The sequence below is a fragment of the Notolepis coatsorum genome (assembly GCF_963971535.1).
Source record: "Notolepis coatsorum genome assembly, chromosome: 18".
NCBI lineage: Eukaryota > Metazoa > Chordata > Actinopteri > Aulopiformes > Paralepididae > Notolepis > Notolepis coatsorum.
In genome coordinates this window covers 27,317,867-27,344,494 of record NC_140182.1, presented here as the reverse complement: position 1 = coordinate 27,344,494, position 26,628 = coordinate 27,317,867, and the positions used below count along the sequence as shown (strand labels likewise).

At 42.0% G+C, this 26,628-nt stretch overlaps 1 protein-coding gene across 1 annotated transcript in view; it reads left to right on the top strand.

The window, feature by feature from the left end:
* mterf2 (mitochondrial transcription termination factor 2) overlaps positions 1-12,129 on the top strand; it is a 43,164-nt gene extending 31,035 nt beyond the window's left edge. Inside the window, exon 4 of the mRNA XM_084334948.1 lies at positions 11,890-12,129. Coding sequence (XP_084191074.1) covers positions 11,890-11,969 — 80 coding nt within the window. The 3' untranslated portion in view covers positions 11,970-12,129. The remainder of the gene's footprint in view (positions 1-11,889) is intronic.
* Positions 12,130-26,628: the final 14,499 nt, after the last annotated feature.

Genomic DNA, 26,628 nt, shown 5'->3' with positions numbered 1-26,628 from the left:
CGAGCAATGGGCTAACGTTAGCTGCTAACTAAGTTATCCCACATAACTAGGCTAAGCTAACTAGCGTTAGCTGCTAACCCTGGAAACGCTCAAAGCGAACTCCACGACACTAGTTCCATTCGTGAGGAAAGGGGGTGGGGTAATAATATTGATGAGGCTTGACAACAGAAGTTCAAACATAACTTCATATTTATTGGTTATTCGTTTCTTCATATCGGGCATCCAGTTTGCGTTATTTCTAAACCTAGCCGCATTTCTGGCAGACGCTCTCTGATTGGCCACTGACACGTATGCCCAATCACGTGACGAGCTGTGTCTTTGCCCATTTCCACGTCAAACAGCCTGCAAACTACCTGGCGTTCTATCGCCATGCTCTAAGACAAACTCTAACCTTAACCAACTTCGAAAGAGTGCCTAAGCTTAACCGTCGAAAGAACTTGCCATCACGCTCTAAGACAAACTCTAACCTTAACCAACTTCGAAAGAGTGCCTAAGCTTAACCAGTGTAGAAACAGGCGTCGGCCAATCAGAGAGCGTCTTGCCAGAAATGCGACTAGGTTTAGAAATAACGCATCCAGTTCGCATCACCGTGTGTTCAACTTCCTGTGTTGACATTCGAGTGTGACATCATCACCTACGGCAGCTTATACGCTCAAAACGCAAACCTACAAAACCCCGGGGGTATGGGGGTAGATTTCTATCAAAAATAAACAAACGCAAAAGTAGAATCCACAATCGTAAAAACTATCCACACACACACACACACACACACCTCAATTTGTGTTTCATAAATCATAAAAATACGCTTGATCTGCTTAGATTTACGTACGGAATTCTAAAAACAGCTTGATCTGCTTAGATTTAATGTACGGAATTCTAAGGACACGCTTGATCAGCTTGGAGTTACGTACGGAATTTTGAGACAAATATTTCGCTGTTTTCCCCGTGTGGATTCGTGTGTGAAGCTTCTTCTTCTTCTTAGAGGTCTATCAAAAATAAACAAACGCAAAAGTATAATCCACAATAGTAAAAGCGATCCACACACACACACCTCTCAATTTGTGTTTCATAAATCATAAAAATACGCTTGATCTGCTTAGATTTACGTACGGAATTCTAAAAACAGCTTGATCTGCTTAGATTTATGTACGGAATTCTAAGGACACGCTTGATCAGCTTGGAGTTACGTACAGAATTTTGAGACAAATATTTCACTGTTTTCCCCGTGTGGATTCGTGTGTGACGCTTCTTCTTCTTCGGCGCTACCGAACACGGCCCGAGGTGTATTCGGCTCATGAGCGCTACCAGTGGCCAAAATCGCACATTATCTTTAGCCATATAGGCAACATTCCATTATGAAAATGAATGCTCAAAGTAAATATAGTACCATTTTGAAGATAACAACTAGGGCTTTCAAATGATATAAAATATCTATGATTATCATGATTATTATTATTAATATCTTTCATATATTACAAAAATCTTGTCCGGCCACCACATTTCAACAAACAACTGCATTTTCAACCACTTTACTGACAAGCTAGCAGGAAACTTAGAGGGTATGGGATATAGACAATTATGTTGGCAATATAGAACAGCTGAGAGATTATAAATATAATTTGTTGTTCAAAAGTTATGATAATTATAGTGATAGTAATAAAACAATTCCGTCTGAAAATTAACTTGAATGGGTTTGATGAATATCTGTTTGTGGGTATGCTCAAAGTAATATATTATTCATATCTTTCATATTTGATACTTAATGTGTTTCTTTTATTATCAGAAATCACTAGAGCAAGATAATGTTACGATAAAGAATAAGTAGCCAGGCTACAACTGAGAGGAATATAAGGGAAAGAGAACCATACACAAGACGGCAATATAAGAACACTAAATAATAACAACAAAGACAAGAGATCCCACTTCTTGTCCGTGGCCGACTGCTCGCAGTAGTTCTGTTGAAGATCTGACAACAGACAGAGAAACAAGGGATTACTATAAAGGCAAAATCCCAGCAAACCACACGCAGTAATTAGTGACAACAACCCACAGGTGACAGTCAATCAGAGCTAATTACAGAGAACAGGGTGAAGTACTCCAGAATGGCAGTAGGGTTTCCACTCCTGGGAGAGGATAGAAACCCAGAACGTTACAGATGTATTTAGTAGGGGGTACAGACTTAGTACAGATGTCTTGGGGTACAGACTTAGTACACATGTCTTTAGTAGGGGGTACAGACTTACAGATGTATTTAGTAGGGGGTACAGACTTAGTACAGATGTCTTTAGTAGGTGGTACAGACTTACAGATGTATTTAGTAGGGAGTACACATTTATTACAGATTTAGAACACATCTTTAGTAGGGAGTACAGATGTCTTTAGTAGGGAGTACATATTTAGTACAGATATGTCTATAGTGCATTTTTTCCTATTGCTAGGTTTTAGTGAGTTTTTCCTTACCTTCATTGTTGCATTTATTTAATTTATAAAAAAGAAAAATTGACTTCATGGTGTTTTTGTCTTTGTTCTTGATTTATTGTGATGTTTCTTCTTGACTTGTTTAAAGAAGAAGTGTCTGGCCCATGGGGACATTAACGTGTGTTGTCGGACTCGGGCCTTACAAATATATTTGATTTGTTTTGATTTAAGTCATTCTGATGTGTCCTGGCTGTAGGCCAGCGGGCTACAGTATACACAGCACCATGTACTCATGACATCGCAGGTTTGAACCCGACTCAAGCCTTTTGACCTATTACATACTGTATGTATTACAGGAAAAGAAATTCACCAAAAGAGCAAATAACTTTGTGAACAATGTACATCTCAAACAGGGTTCTATTGTAATAAGTCAAATATACATACACATGAGTTTCACGTCATTCATTCAAAATAGACTTCAGTTGCTTTGAGATTCGTCCAAATGCTTTTCACTCTGCGCCTCTCGCAGGAGGAGTGAGTGGTTTTGGATTAGACCACACAGTGGTTATTTTGGTGTCTGGCCACATAATAATAATCAATACTTTGCCTGAATAATCATTAGCTGGCTTTTGCAGCGCGGTCTGTTTCTGGAAGCTCCTCTTAATGCCTGTGAGCCGCGGGGAGCTCGACAACATGCCTAGTGCTTTTTAATGGGGACACAGCGTCCGACTATAGCTAATGAAACCCGCGACCCGCCACCTCCGGCTGAAGCCGCGGCTGATGGGGGTCATGGTGCTGAGAGAGCGAGGGGCTCATCTGTCCTGGGGGGGGAGCGGGATCCTGTCACGGCGGAGGCGGCACTGGGGCAGATGATTATGGAAGCCTGTCCTGTAATGAATTGGAAGCCGAGCAGGCGGAGCTGGATTCATTTTCGACTCATTTACTCCACTCATTTAAGACACTCGAGTGATTGAAGAAGCAGAGGTCACTTATTTCCAGGGGTGTAAAAAGTACCCAGAAATTATACTTAAAGTGAAAGTATGGGTACGCACCGGCCGTATGGCGATGACAAAGAGGGAGACGGAGACTGTTGACAGAATCCGGCTATAGGGCGACAATAATGTGGTCAAGAGGCATGGTTTCTATCTTTAGCCTTTAACTGGCGTGGTTTATTTATTCACATGGTATGAGCAGCAGTTCTAGAGTTCTCCTCTCACTGAGAGGCTGGGGGGGAAAGAGGTAGAGTAGGAGGAGACATCTCTATTTATACTCGCCACCTGGTGGTGTTCCTGAGTGGCTCCGCCTAGAGCGCCCTCTAGTGGAAACAGTTATATATGCAGTTAGACAGTTACTAACAATCCTACATAGAACCTCTGACTTCAACACTCCCACTTAGGGTTTGTATTAGCATACTGGATAACTTCTCCGAAAAACATTTTACAAAGGAAATAATATAATCCAAAACATCAACAGAGTATGGCAGTCAATATTCACACATTAAACATGACCCTTGCAAATCCCTTCAATTTTAATTTGGAACAGGTTTCCTCATAGTGTCTGCTACCCTGTCGTCCCTTGGACAGTAAACCAGTGTCATTCTTTCTTCTCTGATGACAGATCTGATGAGATGATATTTTCTATATCGACATGTTTACATCTATGTCGACACTGGGTTCCTAGCAATCACAATGGTTCCCTGGTCTTAGTGTCCATCATTTTTAAATGATGTTGACAAAACGCCCCTCATCTTCAAAACCACCATATTCGGTATAGAGGATACATTCCAATTACCTATTACATATTAAGCAATATACTCATAATCTTATCTATCACTTCGAGCAGTTGTTCTGGATAAATACACTCCTGTATGGTCATAGCTAGAGCCATATATTCGGCTTCACAAGTTGATAGTGTCACTGTGGGCTGCTTCTTTGTTTTCCACGAAACCAGTGAGCTGTCTGTGTTCAAACTGTCAGCTGCCCATACTCCATCACTGTGGGCTTTAAGTCCTAGACCCTCGCTGCTCTTTCTGAAACACAGGTGTTTATCTGCTGTACCTTTAAGATAACAAAAGACATGTATAATCTTATCTATCACTTCGAGCAGTTGTTCTGGATAAATACACTCCTGTATGGTCATAGCTAGAGCCATATATTCGGCTTCACAAGTTGATAGTGTCACTGTGGGCTGCTTCTTTGTTTTCCACGAAACCAGTGAGCTGTCTGTGTTCAAACTCACACAGTATCCTGTGGTACTTCTACATGTGGTGTCAGCTGCCCAGTCTGCATCACTGTGGGCTTTAAGTCCTAGACCCTCGCTGCTCCTCTTTCTGAAACACAGGTGTTATCTGCTGTACCTTTAAGATAACAAAAGACATGTTTGGCTGTAATCCAATGCTCCTCTGTGGGGTCAGCAAAATGCTGTGACCGTCTACTCTAGGTCAGGGCGGGTACACATTGTTAAATAAATGAGGCTACCCACAGCTTCTCTGTACATTTTTACATCTGTCAGTTTCTGAGCATCCTCCTGATAGTCTAGTTTTTGATCACATGGTGTTTCCCTTGATCTACATTCTTATGTAGATCACATGGTGTTTCCCTTGATCTACATTCTTGCATGTCAAAACGTTTCAGTGTCTTTTCCACATAGTTAAATCATTGAGAACATGGTAAGTCATCCACCTCTGTACTTAAACATGGGATTTAAACATGGTAAATCATCCACCTCTGTACTTAAACATGGAATTAAACATAGGATCCATTTCAGTATTTAGACATGGACTCTAATCAGGTATTTAAACTTGGATTCTACTCCTCCCGTATTTAAACCTAGAGTATCATCCTCCTGCATTTAAGCAGTGTAGCCACCCTCCTTCAGTATTTAAACATTGAGTACCCTCCTTCAGCATTTAAGCAATTAGTCACCCTCCTTCAGTATTTAAACATGGAGTACCCTCCTTCAGCATTTAAGCAGTTAGCTACGAACCATACTTTGTATTTGTCGTGGCCTTCAATACCCTCCTGGATTGAATACACCCATTTCCCTCCCACTGTCTGTCTGCCCTCTGGTAACTTGGTTGAATACACCCATTTCCCTCCCACTGTCTGTCTGCCCTCTGGTAACTTGGCCGGAGCAAAGGTGTGGTGGTCCTATAGGGACCTCATCTCCTCATCCCTTGCTCTCCCCCATTTACTTGATTCGGGGGACAATGTGACCTCTTTAAAGGTCGGGGTTACCCCACTGACTACCCTATAGCAGTAATCAACGGGGGTGGGTGTACTGTCCTCCTCGTCACTCCCTTTTCGGGCATAGTCTGTCAGATACTTTGGGGGTTTGTGTTCCCTTGAGGGATACCTCCCACTGCTTGGGGCACTTGACGTCACCCTCGGGTGCTCTTCGTCATCGCCCTCTGGGGGTGGCTGACTGTCTGCCTGCACGACCGTACTAAGTACACTGGGCTGATGTGTCTCTGTTTCTACACACCTTACTCTGGAGTCCAGCTATGGCTCCTCTGTCTGTGTCTCGCTCTCACATGTTGCCTTTGTGACAAACTTGACTAGCATGTGTTTCTGCACTCTCCCTTTACCGGGATGGTAAACTAGGAAAGCAGGGCTTCTCTTGTCGTGTGCTACAAAAAGTCCTTTTACACATCTGGACTCGGGTTCTCCCCTGTCCTGCAGGTACGCATAACACACTGATCCAAATCGGTGCATTCTGGCTAGATTACACTTCTTTCCTGTCAGTGTTGTATACGGAGTGGTGCCCGAGTGCTTATTAAAGCACCTGTTTCTGGTGTAAGCGGCTTCTTGCACCGCATAATGCCATAGGCTCTTAGGTAAGTTACTATAATACTAGCTTACACCTAGCCATTTCGAAAAGGGTGCGCCATTCCCTCTCTGCCACTCCGTTCTGGTGTGGGGGATATGGACGTGACGTCTTGTGTCTTATCTTGTACCTTCTCAACAGTGATTGGAACTCTCTGTTTGTGAACTCGGTTTCGTTGTCGGACCTCAAGCATCCTACGTTACCATAAGGGGCTACGTCTGCCAGGAATTTCTCCGTGGCCTGGAGTGTGTCACTCTTTGTTTTGAGAAAGTAAACAAACACTGCCCTTGTGCACACATCTGTAAAAGACTGTACATATCGAATGCCTCCTATGGACTTGTTGCTTACTGGGCCGGCTAGGTCCGTGTCAATTAATGCAAGTGGTACCCTTACTTTTTCTGTGGGATTTCTCGGTTGAGTAAACGTCCCCGTTTTGCACACTGCACAATTTTTGTCAGGTCTACGCTTTTCACCTTCAATGTGCATGCCTTCTGTCACTGCTTGCAGTTTCAGTAAATCCTTGTAATTACAATGACCCATAATCTCGTGCCATGTCTGAATATCGTGACTGGCCGTCACGCTACACATATCATTATTATCATTACACTTGTCGTTGTCATTACACTCCGTTTGCAGATAATATATTCTCTGGTACATCTTTATGTCGAACCGTGTACCGTCAGGTTCTACAAGAAAATGTTTACCTTTATCGAAGAATACCTTGGCACCGCTTGCAGTAGCAGCTATTACAGAGAATAGTCCTTGTAGGAACGATGGTACATAGAGAGCGTTCTTTAACATCACCGTACGCCGGCGCCCCCTACTGTCCATGAAGCATACCTGTGCGGCTCCTCTCTCTTGCGCCAACCCGTAGGTGCGTCTCCCGTCTGCCAGCTTCATGCTGTGCCTCTCCGGGTGGAAAGTGTCGTCAAAGTTCTTGAACCGACTCCTGTCGTTGATGACATGGGACGACGCACCTGTGTCCACGATCAGTCCCCTCCTCTAGGCCCGCTGCAGCTGTGCCGGCCCGGCGATACATGCCGTCCGCGCCCCGAAAGCGTAGTCTTCTTGTCCCGTTATTCTCCGGGCATCGTCTCGATCCGTCTCACGTCGACCGTCGCTGCCATCGTGTCCGCTGCCATCATCTCGTCCACAGCTGTTATCTTGTCCGTAGCCGCCATCTTGTCCACAGCCACCATCTTGTCCGTAGCCGCCATTTTGTCCGTGGCCGCCGTCTCGTCCATGACCGCCGTCTCGTCCATGGCCGTCATCTTGTCCATGCGCGTATTGCGCGCTCTGGTCGTGTTTCTTCATGCACGCTCTGTCTGTGTGCCCCGTGGATTTGCAGAAACTACACCAGACAGTCTTTGTGCAGTCGCTTCTCCGATGGCCTTTCTCTCTGCATCGCCAACACGCCAGTTCCGCTGTTGTCCTGGTCCTCTCCCTTGGCGTCGCTCGGTCCTTTAGCACCCTCTCTCCCACCTCCGCGGTGGCTGGGTGGGTATCTTCTGAGGCCTCGAAGTTTCTTAACTTGGCCTTGAACTGTCCCAGCGTCATGTCCGTTGAACCGTGTGTTACCAGGAGTGTGAACGGTTTGTACAGCTCCGGTAGTCCTCTCATCATCATCGCCATCATTAGCCCATCGCTTGGTGCTTCTCCCGCACTCCTCAATGGCGTTGTGATCTGCTCCGCTCTGTTGACGTATTCGGTCACAGTCTTGGTGTGCCCCTTCCTCAGGGCCGTTAGTGCTATGTAGAGGGCCACGACTCAGGGTCTTCCTCGCCCGATGTAATGCTCTCTCAACACCTCCAGGCTTTCTCGGCCTTTGTCTTTAGTGTTGCGGAATTTCAGCCCCAAGCTGGTGTTGTCGAGCAGTGGCGCTAACTCACAGTACGCGTCTGCGTTATGCTGGTTGTCCAGGGCTTGCTCTTCCGCCGTCAGGTCTCCCGTGGGGGCTGCCAGGATCGTCTCCTTCAGTCCCACACCGTGCATGCAGCATAGAATGCGCTCTTCCCAGAGCTCGTAGTCCTCTGCTTTTCCATTGAATGAGGGCCATTTGCCCCTTCCCTTGTTTTCCATCCTCTTCGTTGATGGTAGGCGTAGCTTTAGCTCTTGTTGGCCTAGCGTCTAGCCATGTGGTGCTCCCGGCGCTAACCTAGCCTATACTTTAGCTAAGCTTGCTACCCTTATTATTTCGCCCCGGCGTTATCTGGGCCCATAACCTGTTGACAGAATCCGGCTATAGGACGACAATAATGTGGTCAAGAGGCATGGTTTCTTTCTATCTTTAGCCTTTAACTGGCGTGGTTTATTTTTTCACATGGTATGAGCAGCAGTTCTAGAGTTCTCCTCTCACTGAGAGGCTGGGGGAAAGAGGTAGAGTAGGAGGAGACTCTCTCTATATACTCGCCACCTGGTGGTGTTCCTGAGTGGCTCCGCCTAGAGCGCCCTCTAGTGGAAACAGTTATATATGCAGTTAGACAGTTACTAACAATCCTACATAGAACCTCTGACTTCAACAGAGACAACCAAATTCAAACAATCAAAGGATTTATTCCACAATCAAAGTCAAAGTCAAAGTCCAAGAATATACAACAAACAAAGCTACTGGCGTCTCAGGAGTCAGGAGGAGAGCGCCCATCCTCTGAGCTCCGCAAAGGCGTTTAACACTCAGCATGGGAACACCGGCCCAGGTGTCTCCTATACGGAGGTGTAGTCTGACGTCACTGCCTGGTTGTTCCACCCATATAGGGACTTATCATTGGGAAAATGGATTATCGGCTATTGTAACAATTCTGCCGCATGGAAATTGAAAAGCTTTCCATTTTTGCACTGTGGTAACATTGACTTGGAAACTGTGCAAATGAGTTCCCTTCTATCACTAACATTATTGTCTAAGCATTTTTGGTTGAAATCAAATTTGGCGATTTTTTTTTTATGATTAATTGCGAATATTTTCATGTTGAGCTATAGATTGTGGATGAATAAGCACAGAAAGGTGCACCATGCAAATGTTAATGCTTTATTTGTTTTAAACGAGACGATTTAGAAATGGGGAAATACATTGTGTTGGACAGAGGGTGGAACATGAAAAACAACAATGACGTAACCACTACACCTCCCTATTGCGCTGATGAGCGCTCCAGCCACGCCCACCTCCAGCACCTGTCAACATAGAACACAACACAGGCAGACAATGGTGACAGAGTGGAGGGGGTCGTAACAGTACCGTCTCAAAATCTTACTCAAGTAAAAGTCTCTGGCTAAAAACACACTTGAGTAAAAGTCAAAAAGTTTCTACTTTTAAATGTACTTAAGTACTAAACAGTAGAAGTAAAAACATTTTTTAATTCCGGGGCAATGAAATGTTCCGTTTCGTCCTCTTCATCACTCATACTATCGTTTGTGGCCATCTTCTGTAGCTTGTCACTCTGACTGTCTATTCTTCTGATAGCAGGTGTTTAATCAAAGATCCCCGCTTTCTAGTCTTGCACAAGGACCAATGAGCGTAGGTATGGGCGGGTTAATTTCGTTTTTTAAATAAAGTGCTGTTGCAGGATTAATAACGTTAACGTTACTTCGGCCAGAGAAACAAATATACTAATTAAAATGGTTGGACCTGTGAGATTTGTATCTTGTACTTTGTAGGTCTGCATTTAAAATGTAAGGAGTAAAAGGTATGTTTTTTTTCTCTGAAATGTAATTGAGTAAAAGTACAAGTATACAAATCTAATAATACTCGAGTAAAGTACAAATCCCCAAAAACAATACTTAAGTATTGTAACGAAGTACAATTACTCAAGTACTTTACACCCCTGCCCAGATGACATCACTGGTGGCCATAGTGAAACTCATTTACTCTCAATATCTGTCTAACTAAATTAATGTGCAAAACTGCCCAGGGTGTCTGCATGTGTGTGAGATTATGTGCAAAATAAATCAGCATAGTTTTTCGACGAAGTGCCCCTTTAACATGGTCCTCATCTTCATCCTGCCGTCCTCGGCGTCTCCAGCCGCCCCCCGTCGTCCTCTCTCCTCCCCATAGCTCCCCAGCTCTCCTGAATTACACACACAAGCAGGCGAGGTTAATGAGACGGGGTATAAATTGTCTTTTCCATTTCAAACATGACACAGGGTATTATTAGACCCAGGCTACACGTTGCTTTTATGGGCCGTAACTCATGGGAAATATGAAAATGGACGACACCTGCAATTAAAATCTATGATTTCCAGCTGTAGCTGGGTAATATAGCGCCCGGGCCGGGGTGGTAAATATCCCAGGTCTCGGGTCAGCAGAATTAAAGCACCCGTCCAGAATTCTGAACGTACTATAATAGGCGTAGAGCTTTTCAGTGGAATTGTGTTGCTAGGGAACAGCTTCGGTCCAGGCTTTTATTTCCTGTCTGCAAACACTGCAACAGGAAATTAACTTGGATGCGTTTAGAATGTTTTACGTTTTGAAGCGTTTTTTGTTGAATGTGGTTTTAGTACAGAGTAGCATGACTGTCTATGCTGTAGGAAGGGGGATAGCAGTTGAGAGAATAAAATGTCAAAATAGTCACTAATGCTTTGTCTCCACTAGCCAGGGTTTAGCCGTGCTGTGGCCTCGTCTCCACTAGCCAGGGTTTAGCCGTGCTGTGGCATTGTCTCCACTAGCCAGGGTTTAGCCATGCAGTGGCATTGTCTCCACTAGCCAGGGTTTAGCCGTGCTGTGGCATTGTCTCCACTAGCCAGGGTTTAGCCGTGCAGTGGCATTGTCTCAACTAGCCAGGGTTTAGCCGTGCTGTGGCCTCGTCTCCACTAGCCAGGGTTTAGCCGTGCTGTGGCCTCGTCTCCACTAGCCAGGGTTTAGCCGTGCAGTGGCATTGTCTCCACTAGCCAGGGTTTAGCCGTGCTGTGGCCTTGTCTCCACTAGCCAGGGTTTATCCGTGCTGTGGCCTCGCCTCCACTAGCCAGGGTTTAGCTGTGCTGCGGCCTTGTCTCCACTAGCCAGGGTTTAGCCGTGTTGTGGCCTTGTCTCCACTAGCCAGGGTTTAGCTGTGCTGTGGCCTCGTCTCCACTAGCCAGGGGTTAGCCGTGCTGTGGCCTGTTTGCAGGGGTGTAAAGTACTTGAATAATTGTACTTTGTTACTGTTTTTGGGGATTTGTACTTATTAGGTTTGTATACTTGTACTTTTACTCAATTTTTAGTGTCCTGAAAGGCGCCTTATAAATCAAATGCATTATTATTATTATGATCATCCAGGAGGGAAAAGACACTTTGGATAGTAGGGACTGCATCTCTGCCTGTCCTGACCAGGAAACACTTTGCAACTGTGATCACCTCTGGCAATAGTTGGATATTGTAATGAGTGGCGAGGGGTTGCAGCAATTCCACTGAGAGAAACTGGTCTGAGGCTGGATAACATGCCTGTATGCCTCTCATAAGAAGTGGCGAATCCTCATGGAAGCCAACGGAAGCCAGGCCTCCCTATAAAAATATGAATTAATATCAAATATGAAATATGAAAAAAAAGAAGAAAAAAAAATATATAGTTTACAATAATAATAAAAAATCATTATTTTTCATCTGTTATAATTTTTTATTTTTTTTTTGTCTCCCTCTTCTCCTTCTCACTCTCTAACACACTGTCACTCTCACTGCAGCAGAGGAGACTGGAGAGGAGGCAGGGGGAGGTGTCTTTCTCCAGCCTCCCCATGTATGTGGACTCCAAAACCAATACTAGCCAATCAGATTCGAGCTGACTAAAGCCTTGCCCACACCTTAAAACGGGCCTGTCAGCAGACTAAGTAGTCTGGCCTCCCCTCTGCATATTTGAAATGTTTATTAACCCGTGACTGCTCCCACGGGCCGAATATTACCCCGATCCTCGCGAGATTAAATCCACGGGTACCTCTCGGCGTGCCGAAGCTTTTCCTAAATCACTTCCATCATCGAAAACGACGGGAAAAGGTCGGCTCGCGACCCTGAAAATGTCGCGTGATTTTAAAAACGCTGTATTAAGTGAGCCTATTATGGGCTCCATGCGAGCTTTCTATCGTGGGAACATCTGGGCGTCCCACAACTTTTACTCATTCACATGTAGCCCAGAAAATGCTTAGAAAAGGAAAGCCGAAAGTGTGGAATAAACTCGCCGAAACGGAAAAGTGTCCCACGGGCGCGCAGTGATTCTGATCTATTGTGATTCTATTCACGGCCATAGAGGAGACCGTGGGACACCTTTTTGCAACCAAATATGTGTCTCGAATTTGCTCTGACGCGGCGCGCAAAATCGTGCAAGGAAAAATCTGACCAAAAATGAACCAATGCTCCAGCAGTATTAATGACCCTGATGTAAACAAGACAAAAGTTTTTCTCTGGTCTGCATCCCCTTAACAATTGTGTGTATTGAGCTGTACTGTATTATACCCATTCTGCAATCTGTTAAAACTATTTTCAATCAATCAATCAGTCACACTAACTGTACACAGTGTTTAATGAGAGATGGTAGATTCAATACACCAAGCTAACTGTACACAGTGTTTAATGAGAGATGGTAGATTCAATACACCAATCTAACTGTACACAGTATTTAATGAGAGATGGTAGATCCAATACACCAAGCTAACTTACTGTACACAGTTTAGTGTTTAATGAGAGATGGTAGATTCAATACACCAAGCTAATTGTAACAGTGTTTAATGAGAGATGGTAGATTCAATACACCAAGCTAACTTACTGTAGCCTACATAGTTGAGTGTTTAATGAGAGATGGTAGATTCAATACACCAAGCTAACTGTAACAGTGTTTAATGAGAGATGGTAGATTCAATACACCAAGCTAACTTACTGTAGCCTACATAGTTGAGTGTTTAATGAGAGATAGTGGATTCAATCCACCAAGCTAACTTTACACAGTGTTTAATGAGAGATGGTAGATTCAATACACCAAGCTAACTTTACACAGTGTTTAATGAGAGATGGTAGATGGAAATTACTTCGATTGATTGATTGATTGATTGATTGAAAAGTTTATTAACAGATTGCAGAATGGGTACTACAGTACAGCTCAATACATACAATTGTTAAGGGGATGCAGACCAGAGAAAGACTTTCGTCTTGTTTACATCAGGGTCCCCCTTTTCAATTCATCATAACATATATGCAGGGGTGTAAAAAGTACCCAGAAATTATACTTAAGTGAAAGTATGGGTACCGTCTCAAAATCTGACTCAAGTAAAAGTCAAAGTATCTGGCTAAAAACACACTTGAGTAAAAATAAAAAAGTCCTACTTTTACATTTTTTTTGAAAGGGATAGACCAGGGGTCTCAAACTCATTCCATCGTGGGCCAAGTTTTCATTTTAACTATACATTGCACCAGGTGAGTTAGTTGAAGAGGTGAGCCAATTAGTGAAATCATCAGCTGGTGTTTAGGCAAGGCTGGAATGAAACCAAGCATACACTCTGCCCACAATGGAATGTGTTCTGCGATAGACAATGCTGAAATGAAAGAACAGAGGACACTTTTTTTGCATTAAAATTATTTAATGCACTTCTCCATTGAAGGTAAACTAACATGGACGGCATTCACATCACAGCATGAATAATATCACAATATTAAAAACAGAATGGTGTATCCTGAATAATATCACAATATTAACCACAGCATACTGGATTATCCTGAATAATATCACAATATTAAAGGCAGAATACTGGAGTACCCTGAATAATATCACAATATTAAAGACAGAATACTATACCCTGAATAATATCACAATATTAACCACAGCATAATGCGGATTTGACTGTCTATTCTTCTGATAGCAGGTGTTTAATCAAAGATCCCCGCTTTCTAGTGTTGCACAAGGACCAATCAGCATGGGTATGGGTGGGTTCATTTTCCATTGATGGGGATTTGATTGGCTGTTTACTTGCACCTTGCAGGATTAATAACATTAACGTTAGTTCGACCAGATAAACAATTAAAATATACTAATTAAAATGGTTGGACCTGTGAGATTTGTACTTTGTACTTTGTAGGTCTGCATTTTAAATGTAAGGAGTAAAAAGTATGTTTTTTTTCTGAAATGTAATAGAGTAAAAGTACAAAGTATACAAACCTAATAATACTCAAGTAAAGTACAAATCCCCCAAAACAGTACTTAAGTATTGTAACAAAGTACAATTACTCAAGTACTTTACACCCCTGCATATATGACATACATGACATACAGATAGACAGTACTGCTACATCTATACATTTATGACATATCAGATTTGAAAATACAGTACTGTTTGTGATACAAAAGTGTCCAGAAAAAGAGTGTATATACATTTGACGTAGAAACTGTACATTGGAGGAGGTTGGGTGGGTGGGTGGGGTTGGGTGGGTGGGGATGCTGTACATTGGAGGTGGGGGGTTGCGATAACTTCTCTGTATCATGTTTAAATGTGTTTTGGGGGGGAAATGGCCAGGCTGCAAAGTAAGCAGTATGGTAATAGCCTATCAGGGTATATGTAATTACTTCTTAGTAATTTTAAAACCAATACAGGTCAAAGATATTTTTCCCCCCAAAATCCAGCGAACATGGCTTCTGTATTCGGTGTACTCAGTCTTCTGTTTGATATTATAAAAAAAATTATATGATGAATAAATGCACACACATTGGGGGATGTTTTAAAAATAAAATGTGTGCTTCACCAAAAAATGTGGTTAGCAGCCGCCACTGTTATACAAGAGAGAGAGAGAGAGAGGAGAGAGAGAGAGAGAGAGAGAGAGAGAGAGAGAGAGAGAGAGAGAGAGAGAGAGAGAGAGAGAGAGAGAGAGAGAGAGAGAGAGAGAGAGAGAGAGAGAGAGAGAGAGAGAGAGAGAGAGAGAGAGAGAGAGAGAGAGAGAGAGAGAGAGAGAGAGAGAGAGAGAGAGAGAGAGAGAGAGAGAGAGAGAGAGAGAGAGAGAGAGAGAGAGAGAGAGAGAGAGAGAGAGAGAGAGAGAGAGAGAGAGAGAGAGAGAGAGAGAGAGAGAGAGAGAGAGAGAGAGAGAGAGAGAGAGAGAGAGAGAGAGAGAGAGAGACTCATATTGTGGTACTTATCCATTCAGTTTCTTGTGGACATTATATTATATCCATGTCATCAGAAACAACTAATAGCTGCACAGTCCTTGTGTTAGAGTTTGTCACCATCTAGAGGATGAAAGCAGAACAGCAGCACAACGCAATAAGTACAGACTGAATACACGTGTCTGCAGTCTTCAGGTTCACTATGCTTGCTCAAATAATGTTAACCTTTTAAACGACGAACCAAGGATCATTATTGCTTTCCACAGTGCATATATTTATATATTTTATGATTTAACCTGAGGGTTAGATAACCTTAATCCAGAATTAAGCCCACATCTGCATTTTATTTTACTCTCTAGATCTTTGGGAAGTGTTGATTTGTAGATGGAAGTTAATAAGGGACCTTTTCTAACTCATTGTACATCTAAATAGTGTTCTGTTTTGCTCTACCCCTTTCACTACCACACTACCGAAGGTTAACCCTTTCACTGCCACACGACAAAGGGTTAACCCAACCGTCTGTAGTGTGGTATTGAAATGGCTATAATGTTTACAAACATTGTACAGCCTCTAAATACAGCAAATATAAACAAAAACTAATATATACCTGTGGTGTAGTAGGCTACTTCAGTCAGTCAACTACATAATCCATGGTTATTTTTAATCTTTGGTGGTGGAGCTACGCTTTTTGTTAATGATTGGATTACAGATTAGACCTTTCATTTGGGCTGTTAACACGTGTTTGCTGTGAACTGTGTTAGAGTTCAGAATGAATACAGAAGTGATATTCCACTAGTCCCGCCCCATGGAGATACAGTACCATGCTTCAGTACTGTTATAACTACTGCCAATCATGATAATCATGTATTAATTTAAGGCTGAAATCAAGGAAACTATTAAAGGAAGGGTCATTAGTAATTAAGTCACGATACCGGCGTTCTATGCTCTGCTTGGTGTCAGTTATATTGAAGTCTATGGGAGATGTAAATAATACAAAATATATACACGCTTATATGAGGAAATCAACCAATATATCAAACCTTAGCTATAGTTAAAAAGGCAACAAATTGCAGATAATTCTGACATCTTAGATAACCTGTTTAAATGAGGTCATAAAGGAGGAGACGGCGGATCCCATTCAACTCAATGTTGGCTGAACTGAACGTTCTCACACGGGCACCAGTGGGCAGCAGTGGCGTCGTTAGCCCTGGGCTTCCGGGGCTTTAGCCCCGGATGTTTTCTCCTAGCCCCGGATCTAAAAAAAAAAAAATTAATTTTGTGTCAGCATCCCCATTGTCTGTGCTGAATGTTTGTTAGTGTTTGGTATTTTTTGTTGGTTTTTAGTACTTTTAAACATTTTTAGTAAGTAGTTTTCATTTGATCCTATAATTTTTTCATTCACCGATTTGTGGACTTTTTTTTTTAGTGTCCTGAAAGGCGCCTTATAAATCAAATGCATTATTATTATTATTATCATCCAGGAGGGAAAAGACACTTTGGATAGTAGGGACTGCATCTCTGCCTGTCCTGACCAGGAAAAACTGTAAAGACTAGAGATGAACTGTTTATTTATTTTGTACATAGGCTGTGCATATGTTTGTTTGTTTGTTTATTTGCTTATGTGTATGATTCTTAACTGTCTTTTTATTTTGTTATTGGTGTATATGTGTATGTATGTACAGTATATGTATATATATTATATATATATATGTATATATATGTGTATATATGTACTCCTGTTGGGGCTTCTTGGACCAGATCAATGTTTTATCTGGCTAAATAAATAAATAAATAAGAAACTGATGATTTGGTCCTGTTAACTTTGAATGTTCTATGGGGACTGCCCAGATCCCTCTCATGGACCTGGACCTCACTTTGAGAACCTCTAATGATTCTAGTTATTCAGTATTCATTTCTAATTACTCTAAAATTGCGTATTTCTGTGTTAAAAAAAATAAATTAATTAAAAAAAAGGGGGGGGGGGGGGGTTACCCCCCCGGGCTGAAGCCCCCAATGTTTTCTAACCCTAAAAACGCCCCTGGTGGGCAGTGGCCGTGATGACCCTTCCATCTTTTATAGTTTCCTTGGTTCTGACGTGATGACCCTTCCATCTTTTATAGTTTCCTTGGTTCTGACGTGATGACTCTTCCTTCTTTTATAGTTTCCTTGACTGAAATGAGGAAGTTCTACACTTCCTCTAAGAGCAATGTTGGTTCACTTTGTTTCAAAGAAATGTTCTCTAAGAGCAACGTCCATTTATACCACTAGTATTTATACCACTCAACTATATCACTAGTATTTATACCACTCAACTACACCACTAGTATTCATACCACTCAACTACACCACTAGTATTCATACCACTCAACTATACCACTAGTATTTATACCACTCAACTATACCACTAGTATTTATAGCACTCAACTATACCACTAGTATTTATAGCACTCAACTATACCACTAGTATTTATACCACTCAACTATACCACTAGTATTTATACCACTCAACTACACCACTAGTATTTATACCACTCAACTATACCACTAGTATTTATACGACTCAACTATACCACTAGTATTTCATACACTCAACGTACAATACAAACTATCCCTTTAAATATAATGCATTTTGTAGCAGTTGCACTACCACACACAATCACCAGGGCTCTCCAACAGAGAGACACAGGCAGAGAGGATGTTGTCATGACCAAGACTCTCCTCAGTATGTGTGAGGATGGCTGATTTACTGTAACCTGTGTCCATTGATCCCAGGTCTAATTAGCTTGACCCAGGGCAGCTGTGGCTGATCCCAGGTCTGATTAGCTTGACCCAGGGCAGCTGTGGCTGATCCCAGGTCTGATTAGCTTGACCCAGGGCAGGTGTGACTGATCCCAGGTCTGATCACCTTGACCCAGGGCAGGTGTGGCTGATCCCAGGTCTGATTAGCTTGACCCAGGGCAGGTGTGGCTGATCCCAGGTCTCATTAGCTTGACCCAGGGCAGGTGTGGCTGATCCCAGGTCTGATTAGCTTGACCCAGGGCAGGTGTGGCTGATCCCAGGTCTGATTAGCTTGACCTGGGGCAGGTGTGGCTGATCCCAGGTCTCATTAGCTTGACCCAGGGCAGGTGTGGCTGATTCCAGGTCTCATTAGCTTGACCCGGGGCAGGTGTGGCTGATCCCAGGTCTGATTAGCTTGACCCAGGGCAGGTGTGGCTGATCCCAGGTCTCATTAGCTTGACCCGGGGCAGGTGTGGCTGATCCCAGGTCTCATTAGCTTGACCCGGGGCAGGTGTGGCTGATCCCAGGTCTCATTAGCTTGACCCGGGGCAGGTGTGGCTGATCCCAGGTCTGATTAGCTTGACCTGGGGCAGGTGTGGCTGATCCCAGGTCTCATTAGCTTGACCCAGGGCAGGTGTGGCTGATCCCAGGTCTGATTAGCTTGACCTGGGGCAGGTGTGGCTGATCCCAGGTCTCATTAGCTTGACCCAGGGCAGGTGTGGCTGATCCCAGGTCTGATTAGCTTGACCCAGGGCAGGTGTGACTGATCCCAGGTCTCATTAGCTTGACCCGGGGCAGGTGTGGCTGATCCCAGGTCTGATTAGCTTGACCCGGGGCAGGTGTGGCTGCTCAAACCAGCCATCCCCACACCACACATTTATAAACGTTTTCATTTGTCCTTTATTTATACAGGAAGCACATTGAGACAGATCTCTTTTTCAAGAGAGACCTGTGTATAACAGACATAACAAACACAGTAGACAAACTAAACAGTAGACAAAAAAAAACTCTTGAATCTTGAAATAAGTGCAGTTCAGACAAAAGTTCAGTCGAATGTCAACAAACATGTATATCAAATTTCAGAGTTCAAAACTGTAAAATCTTCTAATGGAATTACATTTATAACTTCAAGATTTTCTGTAGTTCATTCCATTTGTACGGCACATAATATCTGAAACCAGTTTTGCCAAGCTCAGTGTTTACACGTGGTATCTAAAGCTACAGTAAGTAATCCAATTTCAATTTGACCATTAAATGAGAGGCTCATTAGAATACCTTTATTATCTTAGCTGACTGTGGCCCCTTCCAGAGTGTAAACAAGTTTATATTCTACATTTAAATACAACATTTCATAATAAGTAGGGCATTCATTCAACCAAGGCACAATCAGGAATGACTTACAAGCGGCCCATCTGGGGCCAGAAACAGACATTTTCTTTAGCCCACGAACATACATTCTGGATTCAGAAGTTCATACAATTTTATTTTATTTCATTTCATTTCAGTGGCTTGTAAAAGTCTAAATGAATAAAATCCATAGACCTGCAGTAAAATCAAAAGGCACCAGCATCGGCCGGTAGCTGGGGTTAATCACACATCCCTATATAGTATATACAAATATATATATATATATATATATATATATATATATATATATATATATATATATATATATATTTTTTTTTTTATTATTATTTTTTAAACATAACATAAAATTAGACACACAAGCATTAACAGTAAACATCCAATGAAATCACCATTTAAATAAATGTAGTATACAAGATATATACCTAATACTTGCTATCTAATACCCTAGCTCTCGCTCGCTCACCCCCCCCCCGGACCCCCACTTGGATAATCCATCCATTATCATTCGCTCCTAACCAGGCACTACAATTCATATGCTATCTTTTATTCTCTCCACCACTTCTAAGCAGATTGCAATTTTGGTTTCACTGACACCTACAATTCTTGCTGTAGATATATATATATAAGGGGCGACAGTGGCTCAGGAGGTAGAGCAGTCTTCTGGTAATCCGGAGGTTCCCGGTTCGATTTCCACTCCTCCCGGGCAGCTTGTCGAAGTGTCCTTGAGCAAGGCACTTGACCCTAATTGCTCCCGATGAGCAGGTCGGCACCTTGCATGGTCGCCTCCGCCGTCGGTGTGTGAATGTGTGAGTGAATGGGTAAAATGTGAGGAACAAATTGTAAAGCACTTTGGATAAAAGCTGCTACTGTATATAAATGCTGCCATTTACCATTTATACAGACGGTAACTTTTTTCTTTGGATTTTGTGTGTGAGCTTGCCTTGAATATGTACATTTGTGATACAATTTAATTTTTAATTTTTTGCAAGTCCACACGGGTGTGTTTGATTTGTCTGTAAACAAGACCGTAAAATAAAATAAAAACGTCAACTTCAACTCTGCAGCGAACTCAGAATGCTGACTGAGGTTTGAGAGAATAATGGACACTTGAGTGATATTTTGGAATATTGTAGCAGTGTGTAGTCCGCTGCCCGGGAGGAGCGGGAATTGATTACCAGACAACCGATCTACCTCCTAAGCCACTGTCACCCCTAACTTGAGATCAACTTGATACTAATTCCAATATATTTTCATAACTGAATAAACAAACTGTCCTCAGTCCCTAGAAAGCTGAAAGGTTATTGTTTACTACTGTTGTTGTTGTTGTTTACAATGGCAGGGCCCAGCAATTGAGTTTACAAACATATTCATCATCATTCAAAGAAGTATCGTCTAAGTTATGTTTGGTTCACAGAGCCTCAAAGTGATTTGTTTTGATGTATGATCGGAGTAAACACACGCATCTCTTTTCCAGGTGCTGAGTGGAAAACGTTGATCCATGTCAGACTCACTGGATCAGCTCCAAATACTTTTCTTAATCTATTGCATTTAACCCTTTCACTACTGTTACGAACTGGCTCAAGCTCGCAACAAGAATAGGGAGACAGGCACAATTTAAGAAATAACAAATAATGTATTATCAGTAATTTAAAGGAGCAGCCAATATATATCAGTGTGTCAGCAGTGTGTGGATGAGTGTATGTGCAGCATGAATGTATAGGTGTAAAAGCAAAGAAAAGCAACCAAAACAAATGAACCAAAAATAACAGCCAAATGACCAAAGAACCAAATAATCAACAAACAGCAACCAGACAAACAAAGAACCAAAAACAAATAGGGAGTTCGCCAGAGATCAGAGGCAGCCTCTCTCTGATATCCTGTGCCTGGGACACACCGGCCCAGGGCCCTATTCCCCGTACCTGGTTCAACTAAGTCGATCAAAAGTCCCATTATCCAGATTCAATTAATCCGATGTTTGAATCCAGGCTTTCCCTGTTCCTCGAAGGTGGATTCAGTCTCGTTAATTCGAACCAGACTTGATACGCAGGATAATTGCACGCGGCCGCCTCACCTGATAAGACAGCAGGTGTAGATCGCAGAAATCCTGATTTTCCAACGGCATTGATTGATTGATTGATTGATTTAAAACTGTATTAACAAGATTGCAGAATGGGTACAATACAGTACGGCTCAATAGCCTCGCAGAGAAGTTAAACGCATAATCTATAGCAGGGGTGTCAAACTCATTTTCACAGAGGGCCACATCAGCATTATGGTTGCCCTCAAAGGGCCAAAGACCGTATAAATGTTAATGTAATGTAAAATAAATGTAGCTACTCATTTACATATTGTTAAACATGTTTCTGTATTTATTACTTATTCAAGTTATACATATTGCATATGCATTTGCATAGATGTAAAAATATATGTTAGCTTATGTTATGTTTTTGTTTATCAGAACCCCATATTACTCCATTAACACTTTAACTGCCGGAATACGTGTTTAGGCGTCCTTCCCCGCCATGCTAAAGTTGCCGAAGACGCCGTAACTCGTCTTTGATATCAATATTTCAAAAATCTGTGATCGGATTCATATTTCCCATCCCCTGGCCTGAGACCCACCAAAAAGCCCCACTGAACCCTCTAGCGGTTCAAGAGCGCCATCTGGTGGCCGATCGGCGCAATCGCCTAACAGGAAGTTACTTGGACGATGTGCTGTTCTCCCATATTACTTCCGGGCACTCGGTAAAGGTCCCGGCACTCTAGCTTGTCACAATACATAGCGATCCGTTGCCAATAACTCGATAAACAACATGATTTGACGTATATACCATTATACAACCTGGAAATGGACCGGGTATTCCAACATCCCATAATAGGAAAATGTATACTCCACGCTCATCGCCCAACGGCGCGAGGAAGATACGGTAAGATTCAGCGTTATTTTTCAATGTCTTCTATACTAACTGATCTGATGAACATTTGACCCACATTAGATGAATGGTATAACGCTGCCCACGGAATTATAAACGCCCCCTCGCCCATCCGGTCAACATCAGACGACGTGTAGTAACTTCCAGAAGTCCGTCCAGTTGGATTTTTTTATATCGCGCCGATTGCTATCAAACTGTATTTGATCATCAATATAATGCATTTGGGGCTATAAATCACGTTCTGGAGAAAGCTGCAGAAAGAGATGAAAACATACTTATACTTTAGATCATATTTTAGTATGAATATGTGAATGAAAAAGTTTAACGTTCATACACCCTGAACAATACATATAGGACATTGAATGGGCCCTAATAATGGCAATTTAGCAATAGAATTTAAAAAGTTATAGCCCTGCAAAGAATGGGAATTTCTCCATAGACAAATAGAGCTGGCAACCTATGGTATATCATGAATTTAGCCTTAGGCAATCAAAGTGTTAATCAATGATCAAACCTTTCAAGTAAATAACAAAGAAGAAGATCATCAAATACAAGCTATGACATTAAGTTTGTTCAAAACCTTTTTGTCACAGTCAAGAGGGGCAGAACTAACAACTGAGCTGCAAAGAACACGTGGGACAGATGTAGCAACAAATGGCTGCACACAACCTTGCAGAGGCCATACATCCAACTAATGGAAGATAGTTTAATTAACTTTAATTAACAGATTGCAGAATGGGTACAGTACAGTAAAGCTCAATACACACAATTGTTAACTCTTTCAGTGCCACGCCTGGTTTTCCGTTTTACCGCTTGAATGCCACCATCGGCGCCAATGTTAACGTTAATATCGCCTAATCTATGTTTTAAATTATGGCTATGTGTCTAATCTGCCCATCGCATTATCAAAGACTATTTGCTGTGAAGGCAGATTGTTTTTTTATCGCGTCGTTTCCGTTTCAGAGCAGTTAGAAAAGCCCCCGTTTTGATATAAAAAACAGCTCATTCTGGAGCATTCTATGAAAATCGTCTTTTAGTGGAATATTCCACAACGTTGATATTCGTCGGCCTTTTTATGAATCGTTTTCAAATAAACGCTAGATGATCAATATTATACGTGCACGCAAGCACATTACGGCCGCGCACTGATAATCGCTCCGTTGATTTCCTCACAGACTTTTACAGTGAAACCGAAAGAAGACATTTCACAAAACAGCTTATAACTTCATCAAACTTACTCCGATTATCCTACCACTGATAACATAGAGTCCTTACCTGACATCAGATGGTATCCAACTGGTATATTCCAATTCCTGATCACCATTCAAAAAAATTGATACGTGTATGGATCCAACGCGACACTGTAGAGCTCCATGATCCGCGGGGATCTGAGGCTCCAGAATGAACTGTGGTAACCCCGGCTGGATCAGTGAACTGGAAAATGTGGAGTACCGGATTTTTTTCCCCATTCATTTTCATTGAGTCCATTCCAAAATCACTTATGTCATCTGGGAGACAACAGGGGGCGCTTTTTTCCACAGTGATCACCAGCGCAGCTCGGCTATACTCGGGTAGGCTCGGGTGATGCAATAATTTTTCAGATCGCAAAGAGAAAAAAAAATAAAAAATTCCGAGAAATCTCGTGAGTGGCACGCAACCACCTATAAAAAAAAACGAGAAATCTCGTGAGTGGCACTGAAAGTGTTAAGGGGATGCAGACCAGAGAAAGACTTTCGACTTGTTTACATCAGGGTCCACCATTTTCAATTCGTAATGAAATTGCTATTATGTGTCTGCATGAACACACAACTGTAACTGTACTCAAAAATAACAAAATAAGGGTTGTCTCAGTTCACAACTATATTGGTAAAGTTTTGGGTGGGACTTGTTTGCGTCCCTACAGCTTCTTATTCAATTGAGCGAGATGCTCGGTTATGTCACACAGCCAGTTTGCATCTGACAGTTCAGACAATATTTCTTCAACCCTTTGTTACCTATTCCGCCTGGATCTTTTTTGTATTTTGGGTTGTAAAATTGTCAAAGAATGTCTGAGGAGTAAGTGCTTTTGGCTTTTTTCCTTTGTTACTTCATCAATACCTCAGATGTTCAACATACATGTATGTGTAAGAATGTGTAATAACTAAGGCTGTCAAAGTTTAAACTTTATTAACGCATTAACCCACAATTATTTTAACGCCGCTATTTTTTAACCCAAGATTAATGTTAAAAAAATAAATAAAAAATAAAAATGTTTCTTTTTTTTCTACCAGAGCTCTTGGGGGGCCACATCAAATGACGTGGCGGGCCACATTTTAAATCCCTCATTACCCCAATCAATCAGATTATATTTCTTTAAAATGAATGTGCCTGCTGGCAGCAGGCTTAATGGAATGAATAATCAAATGAGATCTTGCTAGCGAAAATAATTAGTTCAACTCTTTCAGAATAAGGATAAAAACAAGCCCAAATAGTATATCTAATTGATACGAATTATATTATGAGGATATCTGTACTGTATGTGCTTAGGTATTATGTACTATATAAATACATGGTTCCCAAAGAGAGGCTTGGAGGGAGGCTTGCAGTTACACTATTAATCAGGTTTTAATCTGTTTTGGACATCATCCATACATGCATTGAATTGATTAACCTTTGGTTTATACCAGTGACACCTCATGTTCATCATCAGTGCTTGAAAAGATAAATGCATTTTCTCAAATTCATTCATCAAAAACGTCAAAGGCTCATTCAATTTATCAAGTCACGTCACGTCACGTCATATTTTAAACCCAGTTACAATATCACAATAACGCGTGACTGTCACAGTGACAGTGATACAATTAAACAATCCACAGATTCCGATTCCTCATAATTCATATCCACAATCCATGCATTGACGCTTCAATGTATGCTTGAAATACACAGCGAAGAATATTAAACTAATCAGAGCCTTACTGTTAAAAATATCCCCGCGGGATTCACATTTGCAATGCGCCGTTATTAAAATAACCACATGCAGTGTATCGCGACTCCGAGCGCCGTATCCGATATGATGTGCATTATTTAGGACAAAGTAAATCTATAGGCTGAATGTGATTTATTATCAGCATCTTAGGTATATTATTTTACATTTCAAAAGCCCCCTCTAGAAGAACGAAGCACAAAAGCATAATTCAGAATGGTATAATGGGATCTAGACTGTGAGAATTATTTCAGGAAGCGAGCTGCATTTCTTTGCGAGGGTGTGGCCATGCAGGTTATCCAGCTAACTGAACTAAACTCTGCCCTCGACCAGATTCAAACTTTCTGATCTGTTGCCATAGCAACTTAGACAATCCGACGTCGGGGAACGGAAATGTCTGGCTTAAGTCATGCTATTCTGAAAATTATCCGGCTAACTCAGTTAGCCAGGTACGAGGAACAGGGCCCTGGTGTGCACCAACGAGCCTTCCCGAGGAAGACAACACAGTGTGGGGGAGGGTCATCACACTACCACACTACAGAAGGTTAACCCTTTACTATCACACTACAGACGGTAATCTGTAGTGTGATAGTAAAGGGTTAACCTTCTGTAGTGAAAGGGTTAACCCTTTATCGTGTGGCAGTGAAAGGGTTAAGGGATTCAAAAAAGCTCCATACAAATCGCTACAATCGCTACATACAAATCTCAACTATAGCACCTTAAATGGGGTCCAATTTTTACAACAGCACAGGATAAATGCAGCCTTCCTTTCACCCTTTACCACCCTCCTCCTCTCAGTGACATTATCTGTTAAATGTCTTGTCATTATCTATTATCTTGTCCAAATAAAACTCAGCATGGTACATAGGATAGTAAATAATGTTGTTCCAAAATACCTCAGAAACTACTTCACCAAGGTCAGTGACGTACATGGACACGGCACTAGAGGGAGCCCTACAGATCTATTCCCAGTAAAATGTAGAAGATGCATTGGGTAGAACTCATTCTGTACTTGGCGGCAGTAGATTGGAATAGGCTACCAGCCAGACAGTAGATTAATAAGTCCCTATTCCTCTTTTAAAGGCAAAGTAAAGAGCTGGATCAGGAGAAGCAAAACATGGGTTTAATTATATTTTATTTATCTTAGTTGTTTTTATTTATTTTTAAGGTATTTTATTAGGTATTGAGGGGTATATTTTTAATTTGTATTAATTGTATTTGACTGTATTTTTATCTCCCTATGTTTTCCTCCCCCCTGCGTGGTGGGCGCACCCTCGCTTTACCCATAGGCTCCGACAAGTGCATG